This window comes from Ambystoma mexicanum, chromosome 10 (genome assembly GCF_040938575.1).
Source record: "Ambystoma mexicanum isolate Mex_15411 chromosome 10, UKY_AmexF1_1, whole genome shotgun sequence".
NCBI classification, from domain to species: Eukaryota; Metazoa; Chordata; class Amphibia; order Caudata; family Ambystomatidae; genus Ambystoma; species Ambystoma mexicanum.
The window spans coordinates 1,364,485,045-1,364,506,174 of NC_090932.1; the positions used below are offsets into that span (position 1 = coordinate 1,364,485,045).

Below are 21,130 nucleotides of genomic sequence, written 5' to 3' on the forward strand. Positions count from 1 at the left end.
ACGTCAAGGCCATGAACAGACTGGCAGATAAGACCTCATGCCTGGGAACAGAGGGGAGTAGCTTCTTTAAACTGGATCATAGCACGTAATTTGTCACTACATAAAAGGGCTCGAGGTCGGTTTAGTAAATGACCGACCAATCAAAGTATTTCTCTTATCAACAATTGTAGTAGAATACCAACCAATGGCACAATAGATTGAAATGTATTATCTGTAGGGGGCTGAACGAGGTATTAGTTCTAGAAGAACCAATTATAAAGGGGTTCACTTATAAATAACTATATATCCCATACTCTACCAATTGATCAAGTATGAGAATAAAGGTTTGTTGTGATTGTACCAACAATGACTCCAACCATGATGATTTCTTCCTTTAAAAAGTTGTTGTTCCTAACGCCATTTTGAGATTGTATTTTGTAGGCTCTCCCATCGCTGTCTGTATTAGAATAAATCTGGGCTTTCTTGTGCACTTGCAGTTACTCTGTTATTGAATATTTTTCTCTTATTGGTATATTTGGTCCTATCTTAAAAGCTGAGAACATTTGCATTTTGAGGGTAAATGCATAGTGCTTAGTCTGTCAAAGTTTTATGTTGGTTGTCTGATGTTATATTAAACTTATTGTGAAAGGCATTAAACTAAGTCAACCATTTGGAAGTTCATTGCAGAAAACAGGTCATTAGATGATAATAAATATCTTATTCTTTAAACTTGAGTCATTTAAATGCAAGGCTGGAACAACTAATAGCCCACTGGGGTGATAATTAATCTAGGGCACATTGCTAGTGCTTGCTTTCAGTGCACTTGTGCTCCAAAGGTTTTTGTGTTTGTGTATGTTTAACAACAGTTGTACTTACCCCTCATTTTTTGCACCTCGCCCTTTCACTCTCATAAAACACATATGACCGGCAGTGAAATATTGCTGAGACAAAGTGCAGAAAGCAGGCATGTTTGTACAGTGTGCCACATAGACCTGTCCCTCTATTCAGTCAGATTTTACTAAGAGGAGCTCATTGTAAGAGAGGGTATCCTAAAGTAAGGAGCTCTATAAGCTTGGATGCTGGAAGGCTGCATGCAGCGAGCACCCATGATGTAACTTGTTTTGCAAATTAAACTTTCAATAGCGTTGTCCATGCTGTTCACATTAGCCTGTGATGGGAGTTTGCCAATGCTGTGTCCACGCTGTGCATATGTCCAAAAGTAAGCTTCTTTACAATAACCTGACCATGCTGCACCTGTAACCATTCATAATGGGAGGTTGCACTGGTGCTGCAAATACTGTAACTGTATTGGGTATGATAGAATGTTTTATTGGTTCTGTATGTGCTATACTTGTACTCATTTATGAGAGGGGTTTACACAGGTCTTTACAAACAGTCGTGCTAGGTAATAATGCTATACATGTCCACATCTATAAGGGAAATGTGTACTGGCCCTGAAATGCTGTACCAATACCCTTTTGATAGTGACTTGCACTTCCCCTGGCTATGTTTTACCTCTATGTGATAGAAGGTTGCACTAGACCAGTCCATAATGTACCTCTTTGTGAGGGGAGATTTCAGTGACCCCACACATACTGTATCTGTTTGTAACCAATGTTTACTGTGAGGCTACCCATGCTGTACAGGTGTGCATTGATGAGGGAAAACTTAACCTGGCCATACCAATGCTGTCCATGTACACATCTATAAGTAAAACATGTGTTGGCCTTGTCCATGCTGTAACTGTACCTTTTTGTGAGGGAAGCATGCACAAGCACTGTACATTCTATACCTGTACCTGCCATGCTGTACATTTGTGTGAGAAAGCTTCTACTTGTCTGTGCTGAGCCATTTGTGAGACAAGCTTCCTCTCACCTTGTCTATGATGTACCTGTTTGAGAGGAAAGCTTGCACTAGCGCTATCTATGCAGTACTTGTACTTGACAGTTAGGGAAGTATGCAGTGACCCTGCACAGGCTGCATCTGTTTGTGAGGAAAACACTTCAACTGGCCTTGCTTATGCTATACTTGATGGAGTCTAGAGGCAGCTTACACTGGCTCTGTCAATACTGTACCTGGTTCAGGAAGGTATTCACTACTCCGGCCTGTGCTGTGCCTGTACCTTGTCTATTAATGATAGAGGACTGTGTTGGTCCCCTCATTTGCCTATACAATTACTTTAATCAGTGTATGTGAGGGTAGCTGGCATTGTTATGACCAAGGCTGTATTTATTCCATGAGTGGCAGTAGACTGCAGTCTGCTGTCCATGATTTACCTGTCCTTTGTATGCTCAAAGCTTTCTGTACTACTTCCTGTGCTGTAGCTTTTCTTTTTGTTGGGTTCTCTTTGCTCTGATGCTACTACCCATATTGCACTTTTCCTGGATTCCAGGCACGTTTACGCTTCTTCTGAATGTGCTGTGTTTTCTGCATGTGAAAAATATGGTCACTGTTTCTACAGGTTCTGTACTTGTTTTCGTCTTATGGAAGCATTGGCATGGCCCACGATCATGAAGCACATTTCATAACTTTACAGAGCAAAATTAGTAGTACCGGGGTGGGGGGTCGGGACATATTTGCACAGGACTTGTAGGGAACAGGATACTTTAAATAATCTTGGGCCAGCACAGCTTCTGCCAAACACTATTTACTTGATGTATAAGCGCCTTACAAATGCACTATAAAATAAATAAACAAAATGTCTCTTCTCCTGTCATGTACTTTTCGATTAGCTGGAAGAAAATGCATTCATGAGGCATTTTCACAAACCATATAATCTTGCTATATATTAGTTCTGTTGCATAGTTAGGGCACACATGGGACTTAAATAGGTAGGCACATATATTGCAGAAAGCATTTTTGTAAACTTAGGTATTTGAATTCTACCCATTTAATGTGCAAAAATGAACAATTACAAATGAATCATTTGCTGTCCGCCAAACAGCCTGGGTTTTGAGTCAGGTTATCATTTGTTTGTGGTATACGAGAGAACACTGTAAGCACAGGTTGTGAGTTGGGATCCAGTGGCTGTTTTGTTTATGTATATAGTCCCCGATGGTACCCTAAATAATGAACAATGTTCTGATGCACTCCAAGCCACCGGATGCACCCCTAAAATGTCACCTAGCCACAGGAAAAGTCAGGTATTGTGGAACATGTTCCTTCAGAATATGGTAAAATATTCTCTGGGAATATATCATATTTTGATATTTCTGAAGATTTTGTTAATATGTTCTAGGGAAAAATGTTTCGAAAATCCATAATATATAAAGAGAGCTTTTTGGAGGAGTTAAAGGAGTGTAGTTTGAGACCATCATGGTGTACTTTCGGGTCAGAGCTGAGCTGAGGACCCAAGCAGGCTGGATAGCTGGCTCCATTCTGGTGTATTGAGCTGGGTGGGGCTTTTTTTGCAGCAGTAAATTGAATCGTGGAGGCCAGAGGCTAAACAACCTTCCCCTTTGTGGTTTTTGAGAGTATTATCCTTTTTTATTGAGCTGTATGTGGAAGCATCAAGCCCTTAACTACATCAACTCAAACCCTTTGAACTATCTTAGTCTGATTTGACTTATGCTTGCATCATGGTCAATCCAATTGACACAACTATCTTTTAAGGCTTTTTGTAGCCATCACAGACTGTGGTGTTTTTTAGGAGGTCTTGCCATTGGATTATGTGATATTTTGAGGATGGGCTCATGATTTTAATAATTGTACAACTCAAGCCTACCTCCAGCTTCAAGCTATCAGCTCAGCTTTCAGCTCCCTGCTGTCACAGAAGAATTGTATGAGTATGAGAGAGTGTTCATATCAAATTTAGAAAGGGAAGAGATATTAAAATAGGTAGTAGTAGAGACAATCTAACTGAGGGGACATTAATATGTATTCGCACCCGGGGAAGAGCCCTCGGCCAATCAAGCAGCTGGATCAGTGGTTGAGAAGACACACTCCCCACCTGCTGTTCCAGCCACCTGAGCCACTTTCCTTGGTGGCACTTTTTTTCTCCTTTTAATTTTTCTTCTACTGTGGGTTGGCAACAGTGCTTCCCCACGTAACCAAAAAGCCAATTCTCCTTCCCCCACCTCAACTTAACTACGGGACCGGAGCCTTGTGCTCCGGCCCCCAATACTCCTATCGTCTGGCCGCTGCCATCAAAATATGAAAGGGACTAGGTCCCTTTTCGGATGCCGACAGGCATTTTGGAACATGTTTTCCATGGCCGCCGTCATCCGAAAAAAAGGGACCTAATCCCTTTTCCATTTCAATGGCAGTGGCCATTTTTGTGCATTTTTTCTCCAACGGGAAATGGCTCGCACACAGCTGATCTCCCGTCGATTGACACAAAGAAAACTGATCTGTACTCCTGTAAATCCTGGGCTGTGGAGAGTTTTCACACCTCAGCCGGGGTTGTACATGGGCTTTAACAGCCCATAGCCCGAGCTGTGGCCCTCGCTTCCTTTGGGCCTAGCCAATCTCGGGCTGGAGGGCCGTTAAAACCCATTTAGACCCCGCAGCTGGGGCGAGAAAGCTACATGCTGAGCTTTATTTAGAGCCAATGTGCATTAAATTGTTGTAAAGAAGTTTATTTTTTATTTTTTTATTTGTGTCATTCCTTATAAGTAGGGACATAAGATTCAAAAGCATAGAAGTGTTTTCATTAATAACATTTATTATACTGAGTGTGCTATGTGTAATCACAGTGATATTTGCTATGTGCTTTTGTTACTTTGTTCTCCTAATAAAAGAAATTAACTTTGCAGGAGATTATTAGAGCATTTGTTGAGAGCCATTATTGATAATTTGGTAATAGGTTGGTAGTAGGTTTAACAGTAGTCCCTATGTACATGTGGTTATGAGTGAGAGTTGCTATCACACTGCAGGTGTTCACTCTCTGCTCTCTCTTTGATGCTCTGTGACAGGTATCTGCTTTTCTCTACCTCTATACGTAGGACAACCCCTACTGAGGGTGGTGGTCTAGCATACTCCCGTTTGAGGTGGAGGAAAGGCTCTGGTTGAAGAGGTGGTAGAAATTGCATCACTGAATGCCAGGTTGAAAGGCAGAGCCACCACCCTGTTTTCACATTTCACATCAAGCATTAGCCCTCTAGTGGCAATAAGTCTGGCAGAAGAATGTGACTATACCACAACGCTGATGAGGGCAGTCCCACTCTGATCTGCCTCCCAGGCATCTGAGGTGGCAACAAAAATACCCAGAGCTCATGTGGCAATGCTCAGTCGAGCAGCAAAACAATTTCTTTGCCATCTCTCTAATGCCTGGAAGAAGGGTGCAAGGGGGATACCATCGTCCCTCTTCTAGTGCTGGAGGTAGCAAAGCTACCACAACCACAAACACCCTCTGCATTTCATTTTGATTACTTGAAGTTTGGCTTTGTGGTTGGAAGTAGGGCGAAGATACTGCAAGCTAAGCCAACAGTAGCGCTACATCCAAATTGGACAGTGAGGGTGGAAAGACAGTGGATACTTCCTCCCAACCTTTAGACAAACCTATTGTATATCACACAAGCATGTCTGTGCCTGGGTGGTGAGGGATTGGGGGATTGTTTGATAGTCATTATATTTAATTATACCTGATTGCATTGATTTTTCCTATTCCAGCATATTTGTATTTTTAATCATGCTTCATCTAGTTACTTTTTTTTTAATTCTGAGTGTTATGGATTGTGTGTTTAACAGACAGAGTAATTTGATCTCATAATGTTATGAAAAGAAGGTCTAAAACATGACTGTGAAATAGCAATTTGTGAATGTGGTGGTCAAAACATCCATGTGAAGAGGTGAGGACATATTTGGTGGGGTGTGGATGCTAAAATCAAGACAAATAAGTTTGGTAGTGGAGGGCTGCAAAATTACCTTTTGCCTAGGTCTGAGAACAACCTTGCACCAGCTTGTTCACAATAGTTGTATGAACCACAAGCATTGTGTATCTGCACTTGTTGAACTGTTGATACATACTAAATGGTATATGAATTAGCTGTGATGTTAAAAAGAGATCAGTTAGAGCCAACCACAGCTTCCTCTAGCAGTGTGCTGCTCTCTTTCTATAGAAGGTATGCATATCATTATAAACGTTACACTATTTTGTATTTAAGCAACAACTCACTCAAAGAGATTGAGGATATTCATGGTCAAAGTCTGACAATGGAAATGCTTAATATTGATAGTATCTTCCGAAGAACAGACATTTTTGTTTGTGATATGTAGCAGGCCACAATATTCATCAACTCAAACTGACTGTTGTAGCTCAATATCTAAATGTCATTAGAAATAGGGAGCTACGAATTTATTTGCACAAATTGTACTCTTTTTTCTGCAAATTGGTCATCACAGAGACACAACATCTGTGTCATCGAAGTGAACAGAGATGTGTGTTTTTCAGTGTGACCCTCATTTAAATGCAAGGCTGGAACAACTAATAGCCCACTGGGGTGATAATTAATCTAGGGCACATTGCTAGTGCTTGCTTTCAGTGCACTTGTGCTCCAAAGGTTTTTGTGTTTGTGTATGTTTAACAACAGTTGTACTTACCCCTCATTTTTTGCACCTCGCCCTTTCACTCTCATAAAACACATATGACCGGCAGTGAAATATTGCTGAGACAAAGTGCAGAAAGCAGGCATGTTTGTACAGTGTGCCACAAACACCTGTCCCTCTACTCAGTCAGATTTTACTAAGAGGAGCTCATTGTAAGAGAGGGTATCCTAAAGTAAGGAGCTCTATGAGCTTGGATGCTGGAAGGCTGCATGCAGCGAGCACCCATGATGTAACTTGTTTTGCAAATTAAACTTTCAGTAGCGTTGTCCATGCTGTTCACATTAGCCTGTGATGGGAGTTTGCCAATGCTGTGTCCACGATGTGCATATGTCCAAAAGTAAGCTTCTTTACAATAACCTGACCATGCTGCACCTGTAACCATTCATAATGGGAGGTTGCACTGGTGCTGCACATACTGTAACTGTATTGGGTATGATAGAATGTTTTATTGGTTCTGTATGTGCTATACTTGTACTCATTTATGAGAGGGGTTTACACAGGTCCTTACAAACAGTCGTGCTAGGTAATAATGCTATACATGTCCACATCTATAAGGGAAATGTGTACTGGCCCTGAAATGCTGTACCAATACCCTTTTGATAGTGACTTGCACTTCCCCTGGCTATGTTTTACCTCTATGTGATAGAAGGTTGCACTAGACCAGTCCATAATGTACCTCTTTGTGAGGGGAGATTTCAGTGACCCCACACATACTGTATCTGTTTGTAACCAATGTTTACTGTGAGGCTACCCATGCTGTACAGGTGTGCATTGATGAGGGAAAACTTAACCTGGCCATACCAATGCTGTCCATGTACACATCTATAAGTAAAACATGTGTTGGCCTTGTCCATGCTGTAACTGTACCTTTTTGTGAGGGAAGCATGCACAAGCACTGTACATTCTATACCTGTACCTGCCATGCTGTACATTTGTGTGAGAAAGCTTCTATTTGTCTGTGCTGAGCCATTTGTGAGACAAGCTTCCTCTCACCTTGTCTATGATGTACCTGTTTGAGAGGAAAGCTTGCACTAGCGCTATCTATGCAGTACTTGTACTTGACAGTTAGGGAAGTATGCAGTGACCCTGCACAGGCTGCATCTGTTTGTGAGGAAAACACTTCAACTGGCCTTGCTTATGCTATACTTGATGGAGTCTAGAGGCAGTTTACACTGGCTCTGTCAATACTGTACCTGGTTCAGGAAGGTATTCACTACTCCGGCCTGTGCTGTGCCTGTACCTTGTCTATTAATGATAGAGGACTGTGTTGGTCCCCTCATTTGCCTATACAATTACTTTAATCAGTGTATGTGAGGGTAGCTGGCATTGTTATGACCAAGGCTGTATTTATTCCATGAGTGGCAGTAGACTGCAGTCTGCTGTCCATGATTTACCTGTCCTTTGTATGCTCAAAGCTTTCTGTGCTACTTCCTGTGCTGTAGCTTTTCTTTTTGTTGGGTTCTCTTTGCTCTGATGCTACTACCCATATTGCACTTTTCCTGGATTCCAGGCACGTTTACGCTTCTTCTGAATGTGCTGTGTTTTCTGCATGTGAAAAATATGGTCACTGTTTCTACAGGTTCTGTACTTGTTTTTGGCTTATGGAAGCATTGGCATGGCCCACGATCATGAAGCACATTTCATAACTTTACAGAGCAAAATTAGTAGTACCGGGGTGGGGGGTCGGGACATATTTGCACAGGACTTGTAGGGAACAGGATACTTTAAATAATCTTGGGCCAGCACAGCTTCTGCCAAACACTATTTACTTGATGTATAAGCGCCTTACAAATGCACTATAAAATAAATAAACAAAATGTCTCTTCTCCTGTCATGTACTTTTCGATTAGCTGGAAGAAAATGCATTCATGAGGCATTTTCACAAACCATATAATCTTGCTATATATTAGTTCTGTTGCATAGTTAGGGCACACATGGGACTTAAATAGGTAGGCACATATATTGCAGAAAGCATTTTTGTAAACTTAGGTATTTGAATTCTACCCATTTAATGTGCAAAAATGAACAATTACAAATGAATCATTTGCTGTCCGCCAAACAGCCTGGGTTTTGAGTCAGGTTATCATTTGTTTGTGGTATACGAGAGAACACTGTAAGCACAGGTTGTGAGTTGGGATCCAGTGGCTGTTTTGTTTATGTATATAGTCCCCGATGGTACCCTAAATAATGAACAATGTTCTGATGCACTCCAAGCCACCGGATGCACCCCTAAAATGTCACCTAGCCACAGGAAAAGTCAGGTATTGTGGAACATGTTCCTTCAGAATATGGTAAAATATTCTCTGGGAATATATCATATTTTGATATTTCTGAAGATTTTGTTAATATGTTCTAGGGAAAAATGTTTCGAAAATCCATAATATATAAAGAGAGCTTTTTGGAGGAGTTAAAGGAGTGTAGTTTGAGACCATCATGGTGTACTTTCGGGTCAGAGCTGAGCTGAGGACCCAAGCAGGCTGGATAGCTGGCTCCATTCTGGTGTATTGAGCTGGGTGGGGCTTTTTTTGCAGCAGTAAATTGAATCGTGGAGGCCAGAGGCTAAACAACCTTCCCCTTTGTGGTTTTTGAGAGTATTATCCTTTTTTATTGAGCTGTATGTGGAAGCATCAAGCCCTTAACTACATCAACTCAAACCCTTTGAACTATCTTAGTCTGATTTGACTTATGCTTGCATCATGGTCAATCCAATTGACACAACTATCTTTTAAGGCTTTTTGTAGCCATCACAGACTGTGGTGTTTTTTAGGAGGTCTTGCCATTGGATTATGTGATATTTTGAGGATGGGCTCATGATTTTAATAATTGTACAACTCAAGCCTACCTCCAGCTTCAAGCTGTCAGCTCAGCTTTCAGCTCCCTGCTGTCACAGAAGAATTGTATGAGTATGAGAGAGTGTTCATATCAAATTTAGAAAGGGAAGAGATATTAAAATAGGTAGTAGTGGAGACAATCTAACTGAGGGGACATTAATATGTATTCGCACCCTGGGAAGAGCCCTCGGCCAATCAAGCAGCTGGATCAGTGGTTGAGAAGACACACTCCCCACCTGCTGTTCCAGCCACCTGAGCCACTTTCCTTGGTGGCACTTTTTTTCTCCTTTTAATTTTTCTTCTACTGTGGGTTGGCAACAGTGCTTCCCCACGTAACCAAAAAGCCAATTCTCCTTCCCCCACCTCAACTTAACTACGGGACCGGAGCCTTGTGCTCCGGCCCCCAATACTCCTATCGTCTGGCCGCTGCCATCAAAATATGAAAGGGACTAGGTCCCTTTTCGGATGCCGACAGGCATTTTGGAACATGTTTTCCATGGCCGCCGTCATCCGAAAAAAAGGGACCTAATCCCTTTTCAATTTCAATGGCAGTGGCCATTTTTGTGCATTTTTTCTCCAACGGGAAATGGCTCGCACACAGCTGATCTCCCGTCGATTGACACAAAGAAAACTGATCTGTACTCCTGTAAATCCTGGGCTGTGGAGAGTTTTCACACCTCAGCCGGGGTTGTACATGGGCTTTAACAGCCCATAGCCCGAGCTGTGGCCCTCGCTTCCTTTGGGCCTAGCCAATCTCGGGCTGGAGGGCCGTTAAAACCCATTTAGACCCCGCAGCTGGGGCGAGAAAGCTACATGCTGAGCTTTATTTAGAGCCAATGTGCATTAAATTGTTGTAAAGAAGTTTATTTTTTATTTTTTTATTTGTGTCATTCCTTATAAGTAGGGACATAAGATTCAAAAGCATAGAAGTGTTTTCATTAATAACATTTATTATACTGAGTGTGGTATGTGTAATCACAGTGATATTTGCTATGTGCTTTTGTTACTTTGTTCTCCTAATAAAAGAAATTAACTTTGCAGGAGATTATTAGAGCATTTGTTGAGAGCCATTATTTATAATTTGGTAATAGGTTGGTAGTAGGTTTAACAGTAGTCCCTATATACATGTGGTTATGAGTGAGAGTTGCTATCACACTGCAGGTGTTCACTCTCTGCTCTCTCTTTGATGCTCTGTGACAGGTATCTGCTTTTCTCTACCTCTATACGTAGGACAACCCCTACTGAGGGTGGTGGTCTAGCATACTCCCGTTTGAGGTGGAGGAAAGGCTCTGGTTGAAGAGGTGGTAGAAATTGCATCACTGAATGCCAGGTTGAAAGGCAGAGCCACCACCCTGTTTTCACATTTCACATCAAGCATTAGCCCTCTAGTGGCAATAAGTCTGGCAGAAGAATGTGACTATACCACAACGCTGATGAGGGCAGTCCCACTCTGATCTGCCTCCCAGGCATCTGAGGTGGCAACAAAAATACCCAGAGCTCATGTGGCAATGCTCAGTCGAGCAGCAAAACAATTTCTTTGCCATCTCTCTAATGCCTGGAAGAAGGGTGCAAGGGGGATACCATCGTCCCTCTTCTAGTGCTGGAGGTAGCAAAGCTACCACAACCACAAACACCCTCTGCATTTCATTTTGATTACTTGAAGTTTGGCTTTTTGGTTGGAAGTAGGGCAAAGATACTGCAAGCTAAGCCAACAGTAGCGCTACATCCAAATTGGACAGTGAGGGTGGAGAGACAGTGGATACTTCCTCCCAACCTTTAGACAAACCTATTGTATATCACACAAGCATGTCTGTGCCTGGGTGGTGAGGGATTGGGGGATTGTTTGATAGACATTATATTTAATTATACCTGATTGCATAGATTTTTCCTATTCCAGCATATTTGTATTTTTAATCATGCTTCATCTAGTTACTTTTTTTTAATTCTGAGTGTTATGGATTGTGTGTTTAACAGACAGAGTAATTTGATCTCATAATGTTATGAAAAGAAGGTCTAAAACATGACTGTGAAATAGCAATTTGTGAATGTGGTGGTCAAAACATCCATGTGAAGAGGTGAGGACATATTTGGTGGGGTGTGGATGCTAAAATCAAGACAAATAAGTTTGGTAGTGGAGGGCTGCAAAATTACCTTTTGTCTAGGTCTGAGAACAACCTTGCACCAGCTTGTTCACAATAGTTGTATGAACCACAAGCATTGTGTATCTGCACTTGTTGAACTGTTGATACATACTAAATGGTATATGAATTAGCTGTGATGTTAAAAAGAGATCAGTTAGAGCCAACCACAGCTTCCTCTAGCAGTGTGCTGCTCTCTTTCTATAGAAGGTATGCATATCATTATAAACGTTACACTATTTTGTATTTAAGCAACAACTCACTCAAAGAGATTGAGGATATTCATGGTCAAAGTCTGACAATGGAAATGCTTAATATTGATAGTATCTTCCGAAGAACAGACATTTTTGTTTGTGATATGTAGCAGGCCACAATATTCATCAACTCAAACTGACTGTTGTAGCTCAATATCTAAATGTCATTAGAAATAGGGAGCTACGAATTTATTTGCACAAATTGTACTCTTTTTTCTGCAAATTGGTCATCACAGAGACACAACATCTGTGTCATCGAAGTGAACAGAGATGTGTGTTTTTCACTGTGACCCTCGACAGCTGACAAAAGAATGTCATCATTATTCATTAGTTTACCTGCATAGTACTATGATGAAGCGAAGTATACAGGGGCAACTTTTGCACAGATTGCTAAATGACTACTGTAGGAGCAGGGCCCCTAATCACCTCAACCCAAGCGGGACCACCACATGAAGAACAAGTCCACGCTTTGTACATCAAGTATGTTTATTGTACAAATATCTGGGGAGCAGTTAGATGGTGTTGTAGGACCACAATAACCCAAGCCTTAAAAACCAAAAAAGTTGACGGGCCTCATTACGAGGAGTTCGGTAAGAGGTTAACGGCGCCAGTAAAGGTGTCAGAGCCGTTAACCCCTTACCGCCCTATTACGAGGTTTGCTTGCGGGCGGCCTTAGCGGGTCCCACGAGCAGCCCAGCATGCTAACAATGGGCCCATTGTTAGCATGCTCCTCATTCCCGTTGAGCCCTATGGAGGTTGAATGGGAATGGGGATGTACTGGGTCTGGGTTCCTTGAATGAGGATTTACTGGGCCCTCCAAGGTTGGAATGGCCCGGTAATTCCTCATTTAAGGAACCCGGATCCGGTACCCGGTAAGGTAATCTAAATCCCTGGCGCTTTATCACACATAGCACATCTGACAATACAATTGCAATTCCTGGTTTCTAATTAGTTAGCTTTGGGCATTGGCTCACCCAGGGTTTTTCTGCTAGCCATAAAAAATAGTGAAAACCCCTTCTGTCACGCTCCCATTCATCAGGAGATTACCTCTGCTATCTGCAATATTTATCAGATCATAACACTCATCGCCAGCTGTGGCAGATGAGTTGACCGCAAAATTTTAACGTTCACTTTGCAAAACAGCCCTGACTACCATATTTTTGTTTCATGTGTTAAAAGCCCACTATTTTGAGATTCATTAATTCCCCATGAATTCATATTAATGTGAATGTATGTTTTTACATTTGGTGGGTTTAACATTTTGTCTTTCTGCGTTTGTCCAAGCTAATGTGTATACATTCTAGACAAATAGTAACACTAAAAGTAACAAAACCCTCCATAATTAAATACACTTTGATGCATATGAAATTACAACATCACACTCAGTTTTCCGCCACCCCAGTCATTAATACGGCACATGCAACATGAACCCCTCATTTTAATGGGGATCTTTCCAGACCACCCTAACACTACTTTTGAAGCCATCTTCCATGTCTGCTTTCCAGGCTAATGTCTACCAGTTTGCAAGAGCATGATCATGTGCCTGGCGGACAGTACCTACGTGTATGCTAGTACCACACTGTGGAAGAAGATTCTCAACTGTGTCACATGTGACATTGCAGGGCTCTGTCAAATTTCTGGTGGGGGTATGATCCCATTTGATGCAGTAACTGCTTCAAAGGCCTCCTGAACAGGCTGATGCAGGGCTTTCTTAAATTACAGCAGGCTGCTTAGAGCCCTGAGCAGCAGGTCGTAAGTCTTCCAGAGCAAGAAGCCTTGTAATCATGTGCTGTCCCTACTTTTTTTTTCATTTAGAAGGGATTTTTTTAAAGGGATTTTGCTAATTTTGAGGTGGAATGTCCCCGTGTATAAGAAGTGTGCACCATAGAATGCACTGGTGAATCAACAGCACCAATGAATTACATGTCACAGCAAAGATGAGGATACACCTAATTCAGTGTGCTAAAGAAGTTTACCACACCAATCCATTCAGAAGGGGGCCTGCAGTCAACTTTTAAATAAGTTTAAAGTTTGTGAAAGGCTTATAATGGCAGACTTCGGCCAAAATACAGCTCTAGGCAGTGTGTTTGAGTCAGCTCTTATCAGCACAGTCAGTTTGTACATGTTAATGAACGTTCAGATGTTAGCATTACTATGGGGGTCATTAGGAGTTTGGCGGTACGGGTTAACGGCGCCGGTAAAGGTGCCACAGCCATCAACCCCTTACCGACCCATTACGAGTCTGTTTGCAGGAACCCGCTAAGGACGCCTGGTTTTACCAGGGCCTCTTAGTGGGTCCCGCAAGCAGACCAGGGTGCTAACAAACATCCCGTTATTAACAGGCCCGTTGTTAGCACCCTCCCCATTCTTATTGAGCCCTATGGGGGCTTGAATGGGAATGGGGATGGATTCCTTGAATGAGGAATTACCGGGCCCTCCAAGGTCGGAATGGCCCGGTAATTCCTCATTCAAGGAACCCGGTACCCGGTAAGGGGGTAGCCATGCTGCTAATAGCGGCATGGTTACCTCCTACCTCGTAATGACCCCCTATGTCTTTAGGCAGACTCTTAATGGATGGCCTATCGAAGAATGAGAGGTCTACCCTATTGAGGGTCAGAAGAGCTATGGTGGCTAAATAAACCCCCGTGGGCACTACAGTAAGTAAGCGTTTTGCCAGTAATCACTTTCAACATGCGTGATATATTGCATGGATGTTGAATTGTCATATGTTTTACAATTCTATGAAGTCGCTAAGCAAAGTATACATTTTGCCTTGGAGATCTAGTGTCAATTTTTCAAAAATCAGTAAAGCAATTTCATTTTTGACAGCATTCCCCTTCTTTAAAATCAGGGGGGGCAAATAGAATTCTTTGGTACCCCGCTCCCATTGTGGGTCTGATCCACAGGGTTGGCTTTTACCGTATGTGCAGTAATGTGTACTTCCTTCCTTGTAATCGTAACCCTGCCCCCTCCACCACCATTGCAGACTATAGTATTGAGTCTTTTTACCTCATAAATGTCACTGCTGATTGTTTTTCCTTTGATTTTGTTTTACAGAATTCTTGCGACAAAATGCAGCGTGGGAGGTTTGGGTGAAGCAACATGGAATGGGAAGATGGTGGGAGTGGGTGAGCAGAGGAGAGGATCTGAGGGTTCTCCCTCCATATTTTGCAGCAAAAAAGGTGTAAACAATGTGTTCAAACAATATAGCAGGGACATTTCTGTGGTACTAACACGTGGAACCAGGAAATGCACAGGACGCCTGTCTTCGCCTCATATGGGTGCATCCTCTGCATTGAAATATCCCAATGACAAGTAAAGAAGGGTGGAACACGTAACATACACGTCAGAGGGTGAGTAAAATGCGTTAAAACATGGCCAACACTAGCAAATATATAAGGACGGAAAATACAATCCCAACAGACATTATAGCCTTCCAGGTACTGATACTGGTGCCTGACGGGATCTCTTACTAGGCTTCCTAACGTGCTGCCCAGAAGGGGCTTGCCGTTGCCTTTCGTGTGGCCTTTCTGTCTGCGTTCTTACCCTTTCATCCAGTTCTCGTCGACACTTCAGTTCGGATTCCAGTCGCTCCTCAAACTGCGTGAGCCGTTTCCTAAGAAACTGTATTTCCGTCTGGGCGCAGTCAAAGCGCATTTGCCACTCATCAGCTGCAGAAGGTAAAGCACAAGGGTCGTCAGGGCATACAGGCACTTAGCGAGGATGTGAGCAGATGGCATGCTGCACCGGCTGGTACCATTAAAAGAGCAGCAGTACAAGGACACCGAGTGACCCGGAGAGGTTCCGGGAGCCGAGCAAGACTTGTTTCTAAAGCAATGAGTACGGGGAGCGGGGGCACGTGCCTCCTGTTTTGTGGAAGCAAGTGTTATCAGTGGCGGATTTAGGCCTCCTGCCGACCATTCTCAGTCAGTGCTATAAATCACGAGGATGGTGGCAAAGCTAACTTATTGCCTCCAAACTTGCCCTGGGGTGCACCTTGACAGTGGCCACAAAATTCACAATTTGATCTGTTACCAACTATTCCCCTATGGGTACCTCTGCGGAAAGGAGTAGCAAAACGCTATTTGCAATAGCGGACCACCTTTTTATTTTTGCCTGGCCCTCCCTGAGCACAGTCCAATCCATCCACTTGTGAGGGCCAAGCAGCTTATTTTATGAGGCAGACCCAACAGCGCCCCCTGTACTGTGTAGTTCACAGCTATGATCTAGCACACTGCAGCGGGGATTGTCTGCTAACTCTTGTGTTTCAGGAATTCAGAGACTTTGAAGTAGACACCTAAATGCAGCGCAGGTGATATTGCAACCTAGTAGCTTTAAAAAGCATTCCAAATGTGGGCTCGTTTTTAGCTGCAATGTATATATGTAACTTGGATATATTTGAGGGTTTTTTTTCAAATATTTTCCATTTGATTCTTCAACGTTGTGTAACATTTGTATTGTGCGAATGGTTTTGCAAATGAAACATATATTACTTTTAAACAATCAAACAATCCCACTTATAAAATTGCACGTGTGATTAACAGAGGTTAGGGCACACACAGTATGGGCAAATAAATGAAGGATGGGCTTCTAGAACTGACCTCCTCCGGTGATGCCCATTCCAAGGTCCCGCAGTTGAATTTGCTGCTGACAATCTTCTAGTTGCTTTGTGACCGAGTCCAGATTTTTCTGCAATTGCTCGTATTTATTCTTAGAGAAAACGAACACAACGAAACATTAATATAACATATGCATGTTACGTTGAAATCACCCCCCTGCCCACCTCAAGGAAACCCATTCCCCTGCCAACTTCCCACAACCTTCCAAATTCTATCACCACTGACAGTGAAATTCCTTTTTTTGCCAAAATGGAAATTGTATTTTCCCCACGGATGGAGATTGGTATTCAATTAATTGAATCTTTTTTATTAATCTTTTCCCCAAAGTATTGATTTATTGTACAAACTGATTTCTTTGTAAAAAACAATGTATTTTTTTAAGAATATCTTTTTCACGAAACAAATTGCTTCCATTTGCGAATCACTAATAAAAGAAAACCAAACTGATTTGTTTTTGTTGCAAATCAATTTGCTTTGCAAAATGACATGATTTCGAATGTACCAGTGAAGCACTTTTTAGGCCGGAATACATCCTATTTACTTTTGGGTGAATTACGTTTGTCCAGCCCTAATGCTGATTTAATTTAATCTTCACTTTCACCTAGGGAGAAAACCACTATTATGTTTTAAACAACAGATAGTATTCGACTATGGGCCTCATCACGAGTCTGGCGGTAACCCTTAAATGTGATGGTAGCGCTATTACCGCTGCATTTAAGGGTCTGCCAGACCATGGCTTTGGCGGATTTCTACCCTGCTCTTAGCTGGGGGGTAATCCGCGGCAAAATTGCCGATTTATGGCGTAATTACCGCAGGCGGGAAATCCGCCAGCGATAATAGCGCACATTTTCCCCATTGGGCCCAATGGGGAATGAGGAATTCCCAAATGGGCCCAATGGGGCATGGGCAATAACCCTTCCACCAAACCCATGATCCGGCACTAATAGCGCCGGGGGGGTTGGCGGTAGGGCGTTTAGCGCTGGCGCTAATAGCTCCGGTGTTACCGCCCATCTCGTGATGAGGCCATATGACTGGTGGTTAAAAAGGAATTAGGGCCTCCTTTATGGAAATTTCTGTGTGCTGAAATTCGACTTTGTGCACTAATCAGCACGCAAAACTCCTTTAGTCGATTCATGGAACCGACTTTAAGTGCACTTCCGGAACATTGCAGGGACTTTGCACAGGCCCATCACGTCTTTGCATGCAGTCAATCGCTTTGTGAGAGACTCCACGCAAAGTGTGGGAGGGGCCTAAGCAAGGAAATAAATAGGGGGTGGAACAGGCATATTCCCCATTCCACACACAGAGTAAGGAAGAACAAGGACTTATGTAGGCGTGTCGAGGGACGGGCTAAGCAAATAAATTGCACGCCCAGCAAAGCGCATGCAAACGCATATTCATCGATCTGACAATGCAACGTGACGTTGGGGAAAGAGGCACGCAAAACGTGCGATCCAACCGCCATGTGAACGGACAGCAAAGTCCAAATCACATAGGAAACAACAGGCAAAAGGTAAGGTAGAGTCAGGAATTTAAGGGTGCTGGCACGCAGTTGAGGTGCTGATTGAAGTTAGGGGGGCACGTATGCAGATTATTGGGGTACAGCCATAATTTACAGGGGTTCACACACAGATTTACCGGGGGCCAACTTGAACTACATGACATGTACCACATTTTATCAGGGTGCCCTTATGAGTTAAGTGGGACCGTATACAGTCTCACCGGGGGGCTGATTTGATTGTGGGAGGATGGCCCACAGTATTGACGGGGTGCATGATGGTGGGGGTTGCAGACTCTGCAGAGGATGGTGTGTGTGGCTAGATCTGCTTTGCGTGTGGGCGTGTCATGGGTGTCCAGCCACTACTTACGCCTACGGTTACTTTGCGGTTAAAATTCCACGAATATGCGGATCGTGCATAATATCCTTTCGTTTGCAGGTACGCGCAAAGTGGTGTTATGCACAGAGAAGTATGCAAGGTCTATGCTCCTTTTCTATAAATCAGGCCCTTGGTGGGGAATGTTGTGTTCACCACTATTAGGGCCTAATTCATGCGATGTTTAACACAGTGCAAGGTTACTTTGCACTGCCCAAAAACACTTTGAAGCAGGCCTAATTCACACAGCCATGCAAAGTGCATTTTTGCAGAACAAAGTCACCCAGGCCGGGGGGGGGGGGGGGCTTTACTGGGTCTGATAATGGCCGGGGTTCATGGTACCTAGTAAAGCCCAGGCCTCTCAGGGTTTATTGCTTAATGAAAGGCAACTAGTCCGGTGGAGACAAAGGAGTTGATGTATGGGAACAGTGGGCGGAAGAATAGAGTGAGATGATTAGAAAGGGAAAGTATACATTAGGAGATACGTTGAGTGATAAAATGAGAAAAGAACATAGAATATAGAATAACACCAGCAGAACAGCTAAGTTAAACATTAAGAAGAATGGATGAGGGCGGGATAGGGAAGGAAGGATTGCTTCCAGATATTCATCTTGGAAGAAAGACAGCTATATTTTCACTTGTATGGCCTCAGGTGCTGGAATCAGTGGTTTAAATGTGTGCTGTCGGGCTCATGAAAGGCACCGAAGCAGTGCTTCCTGTGACTCTTCTCCTTGCTGCTGTCCAGGGTCACTAAAGGAATCTCTCTGAAGTTGGCTTACCCAGAGCCTGCGGGCAGGGAAGCAATCAGCGCTGGCAGCTGGACGGACTGCAATGCGGTGGGACCATGTGATCATGGGAACGCACGGTTCTGAGATCGTGTGCACTATATGAGAGACTTCCTTGACACATCAAACGAGTTATTAATACGCGTGCAATAATGTAGCAAATTGTTGAAATGTACTATATTGCAAACAGCTATCCTCTCAAAGCCTCCTTCTCCGCTATACTGATAGTTTAATAACTGACCATTTGGTTCTGGGCCCCACAGATAACTGCTCACTATGAGAAAACATATCAGAAGATAAAGGGCGTGATTTACAAAATGTATTTAAATTGGGACTGTGCCTTTATAAAACGTTTTTATCTGGGCCATAGACTTAACTGCAAGAACGGTGATTCAGCTCCAGCTGTGACATTGATAACATTCGGAGGTGCTTGGTCAATTATTACATTGAACCTAGTAAATCCTCCAACAGTTATGTCCTCCCTTTTCGCCTCCTATTTTCCTCCCACTGTTACAAAAAGGTTCTCTCTGCATGCTAGTTCAATAAATAAATAAAGAAACATACAATATAAATAGTGCAGCATTCGTAGTGCAATTCCTTGGGATAATGTCAACACTTGCAATTGACAAGACACGGGTTCAATGCATGTAATACTAGGAGCAATGAACAGCTATTAGTAAAAAGTGACGCCAAGATATGTCTAGTACAGCACGTTGCTTTGGTCCTAGGCGATGGGTGGCTCAGCACTAAAGCAGAGGTCATCATTTTGAGGAGTTATCTACTGACGCGTTTGGCAGAGCAGGTACACGTGGCTATTCTTCACGCCTGGCACGCTACTGCAATCCAGAGGGAGACACGAAGGCGCAACGATGTATCAGAGGTGACAGCAAGTGAAATGCAATTGCTGACCACTAGAATAATGCTATCCACCTGTCACAACGCCCTGCGCGAGGCGTGCATCATTGCGCCCGTGGCCTTGCGCTCGCTGCACAATCAGCACCTTTCCGAGATGGAGGGGAACGTACCTGCATGTCCTTTATCTCTCTTGACGCTCGCAGTCTCTCAGCACGCTCTCCTTCGAGGACCTGGCAAGCCACATCTCCCTTAAAGCGTTCGTCCGAAAGCTCCGTCATCAAGTCTATGATCTAGGGCGGTAGAACACTGACGTTAGCACGACGTCATCCTTATAAACAATTCCCACCTTTCCGTTTAAATATTTGGATTGTGACACAATAGGAGCTTTGCAATGTATGCATATATCAGTCACTCTCAAACATGTTCCCATAAATACATTGGAAATATATTCGGCCATTTTGTGGACTTCCAATGTATACAGAGAATGCATAGCCTACACAATACTCGACCATCCTGCACGGTATATTGATGTGACCAAGTTCTGGTCATGCGCAGTTCTACACAACTGCTTGTGCCACAACCACACTGGGAGCAAGTATTAAAGTATCCTGCTTACCCTGCATTGGATGGTGCGACATAATGTCACTCTGCCTTTGGTGCTATACATTTTTGCAGAACCCTAGTTCAAAACACAGCTCTGGAAAATGGGTGTAAAAATGAAGCATTGTGAAGAAAACTAGCTGTACATTGCATGTTATATTTCATTCTAATGTGTACACTCTTTGCCATTTCTCTTTCTCTCTGAAATGTCACAAGCATGAGGGTTCATTTTCCGTATGGCGGAGGTGAGGCGGATGTAGATGGGCTTTGCAGGAAGGTTTGGGGTTGTGAAAGACCTTGTAATGGACATCAGGACTTGGCTGCGGTTTTTGCAAATGTGTTTGTCATTCACCATTCTCTTTTCTAAATAGTAGTGTCTGAGCATACACAACACCATGAGGGTTCATGTTTGTGCATCTGTAGCAAATGCAGGGACCCAGCAGAGCTACAACCAAATCAGTGACCAGCATCCAAAATTAACTAGAACTTTGATCCACACTGACGAAACAGACCATTGCTTCTAATTTGAGTTTAACACTTTCCAAGAAGGAAGTCATTTTTTGTGAGACAAAATGGTGTTTATTCTTGGAAAAAACTCTGCTACAAAGGAAATCAAATAATTGTACTAACATTGTAGAACTGTTCCTTG

General features: G+C 43.0%; 1 protein-coding gene across 1 annotated transcript in view; it reads right to left on the reverse strand.

Moving 5' to 3' along the window:
* MYO18B (myosin XVIIIB) overlaps nt 1–21,130 on the reverse strand; it is a 1,784,667-nt gene that overhangs the window by 955,706 nt on the left and 807,831 nt on the right. Inside the window, exons 26-28 of the mRNA XM_069620271.1 lie at nt 20,052–20,171; nt 16,350–16,458; nt 15,295–15,419 (exon numbers count right to left, since the gene is read on the reverse strand). Of these exons, the coding sequence (XP_069476372.1) occupies nt 15,295–15,419; nt 16,350–16,458; nt 20,052–20,171 (354 nt within the window). The remainder of the gene's footprint in view (nt 1–15,294; nt 15,420–16,349; nt 16,459–20,051; nt 20,172–21,130) is intronic.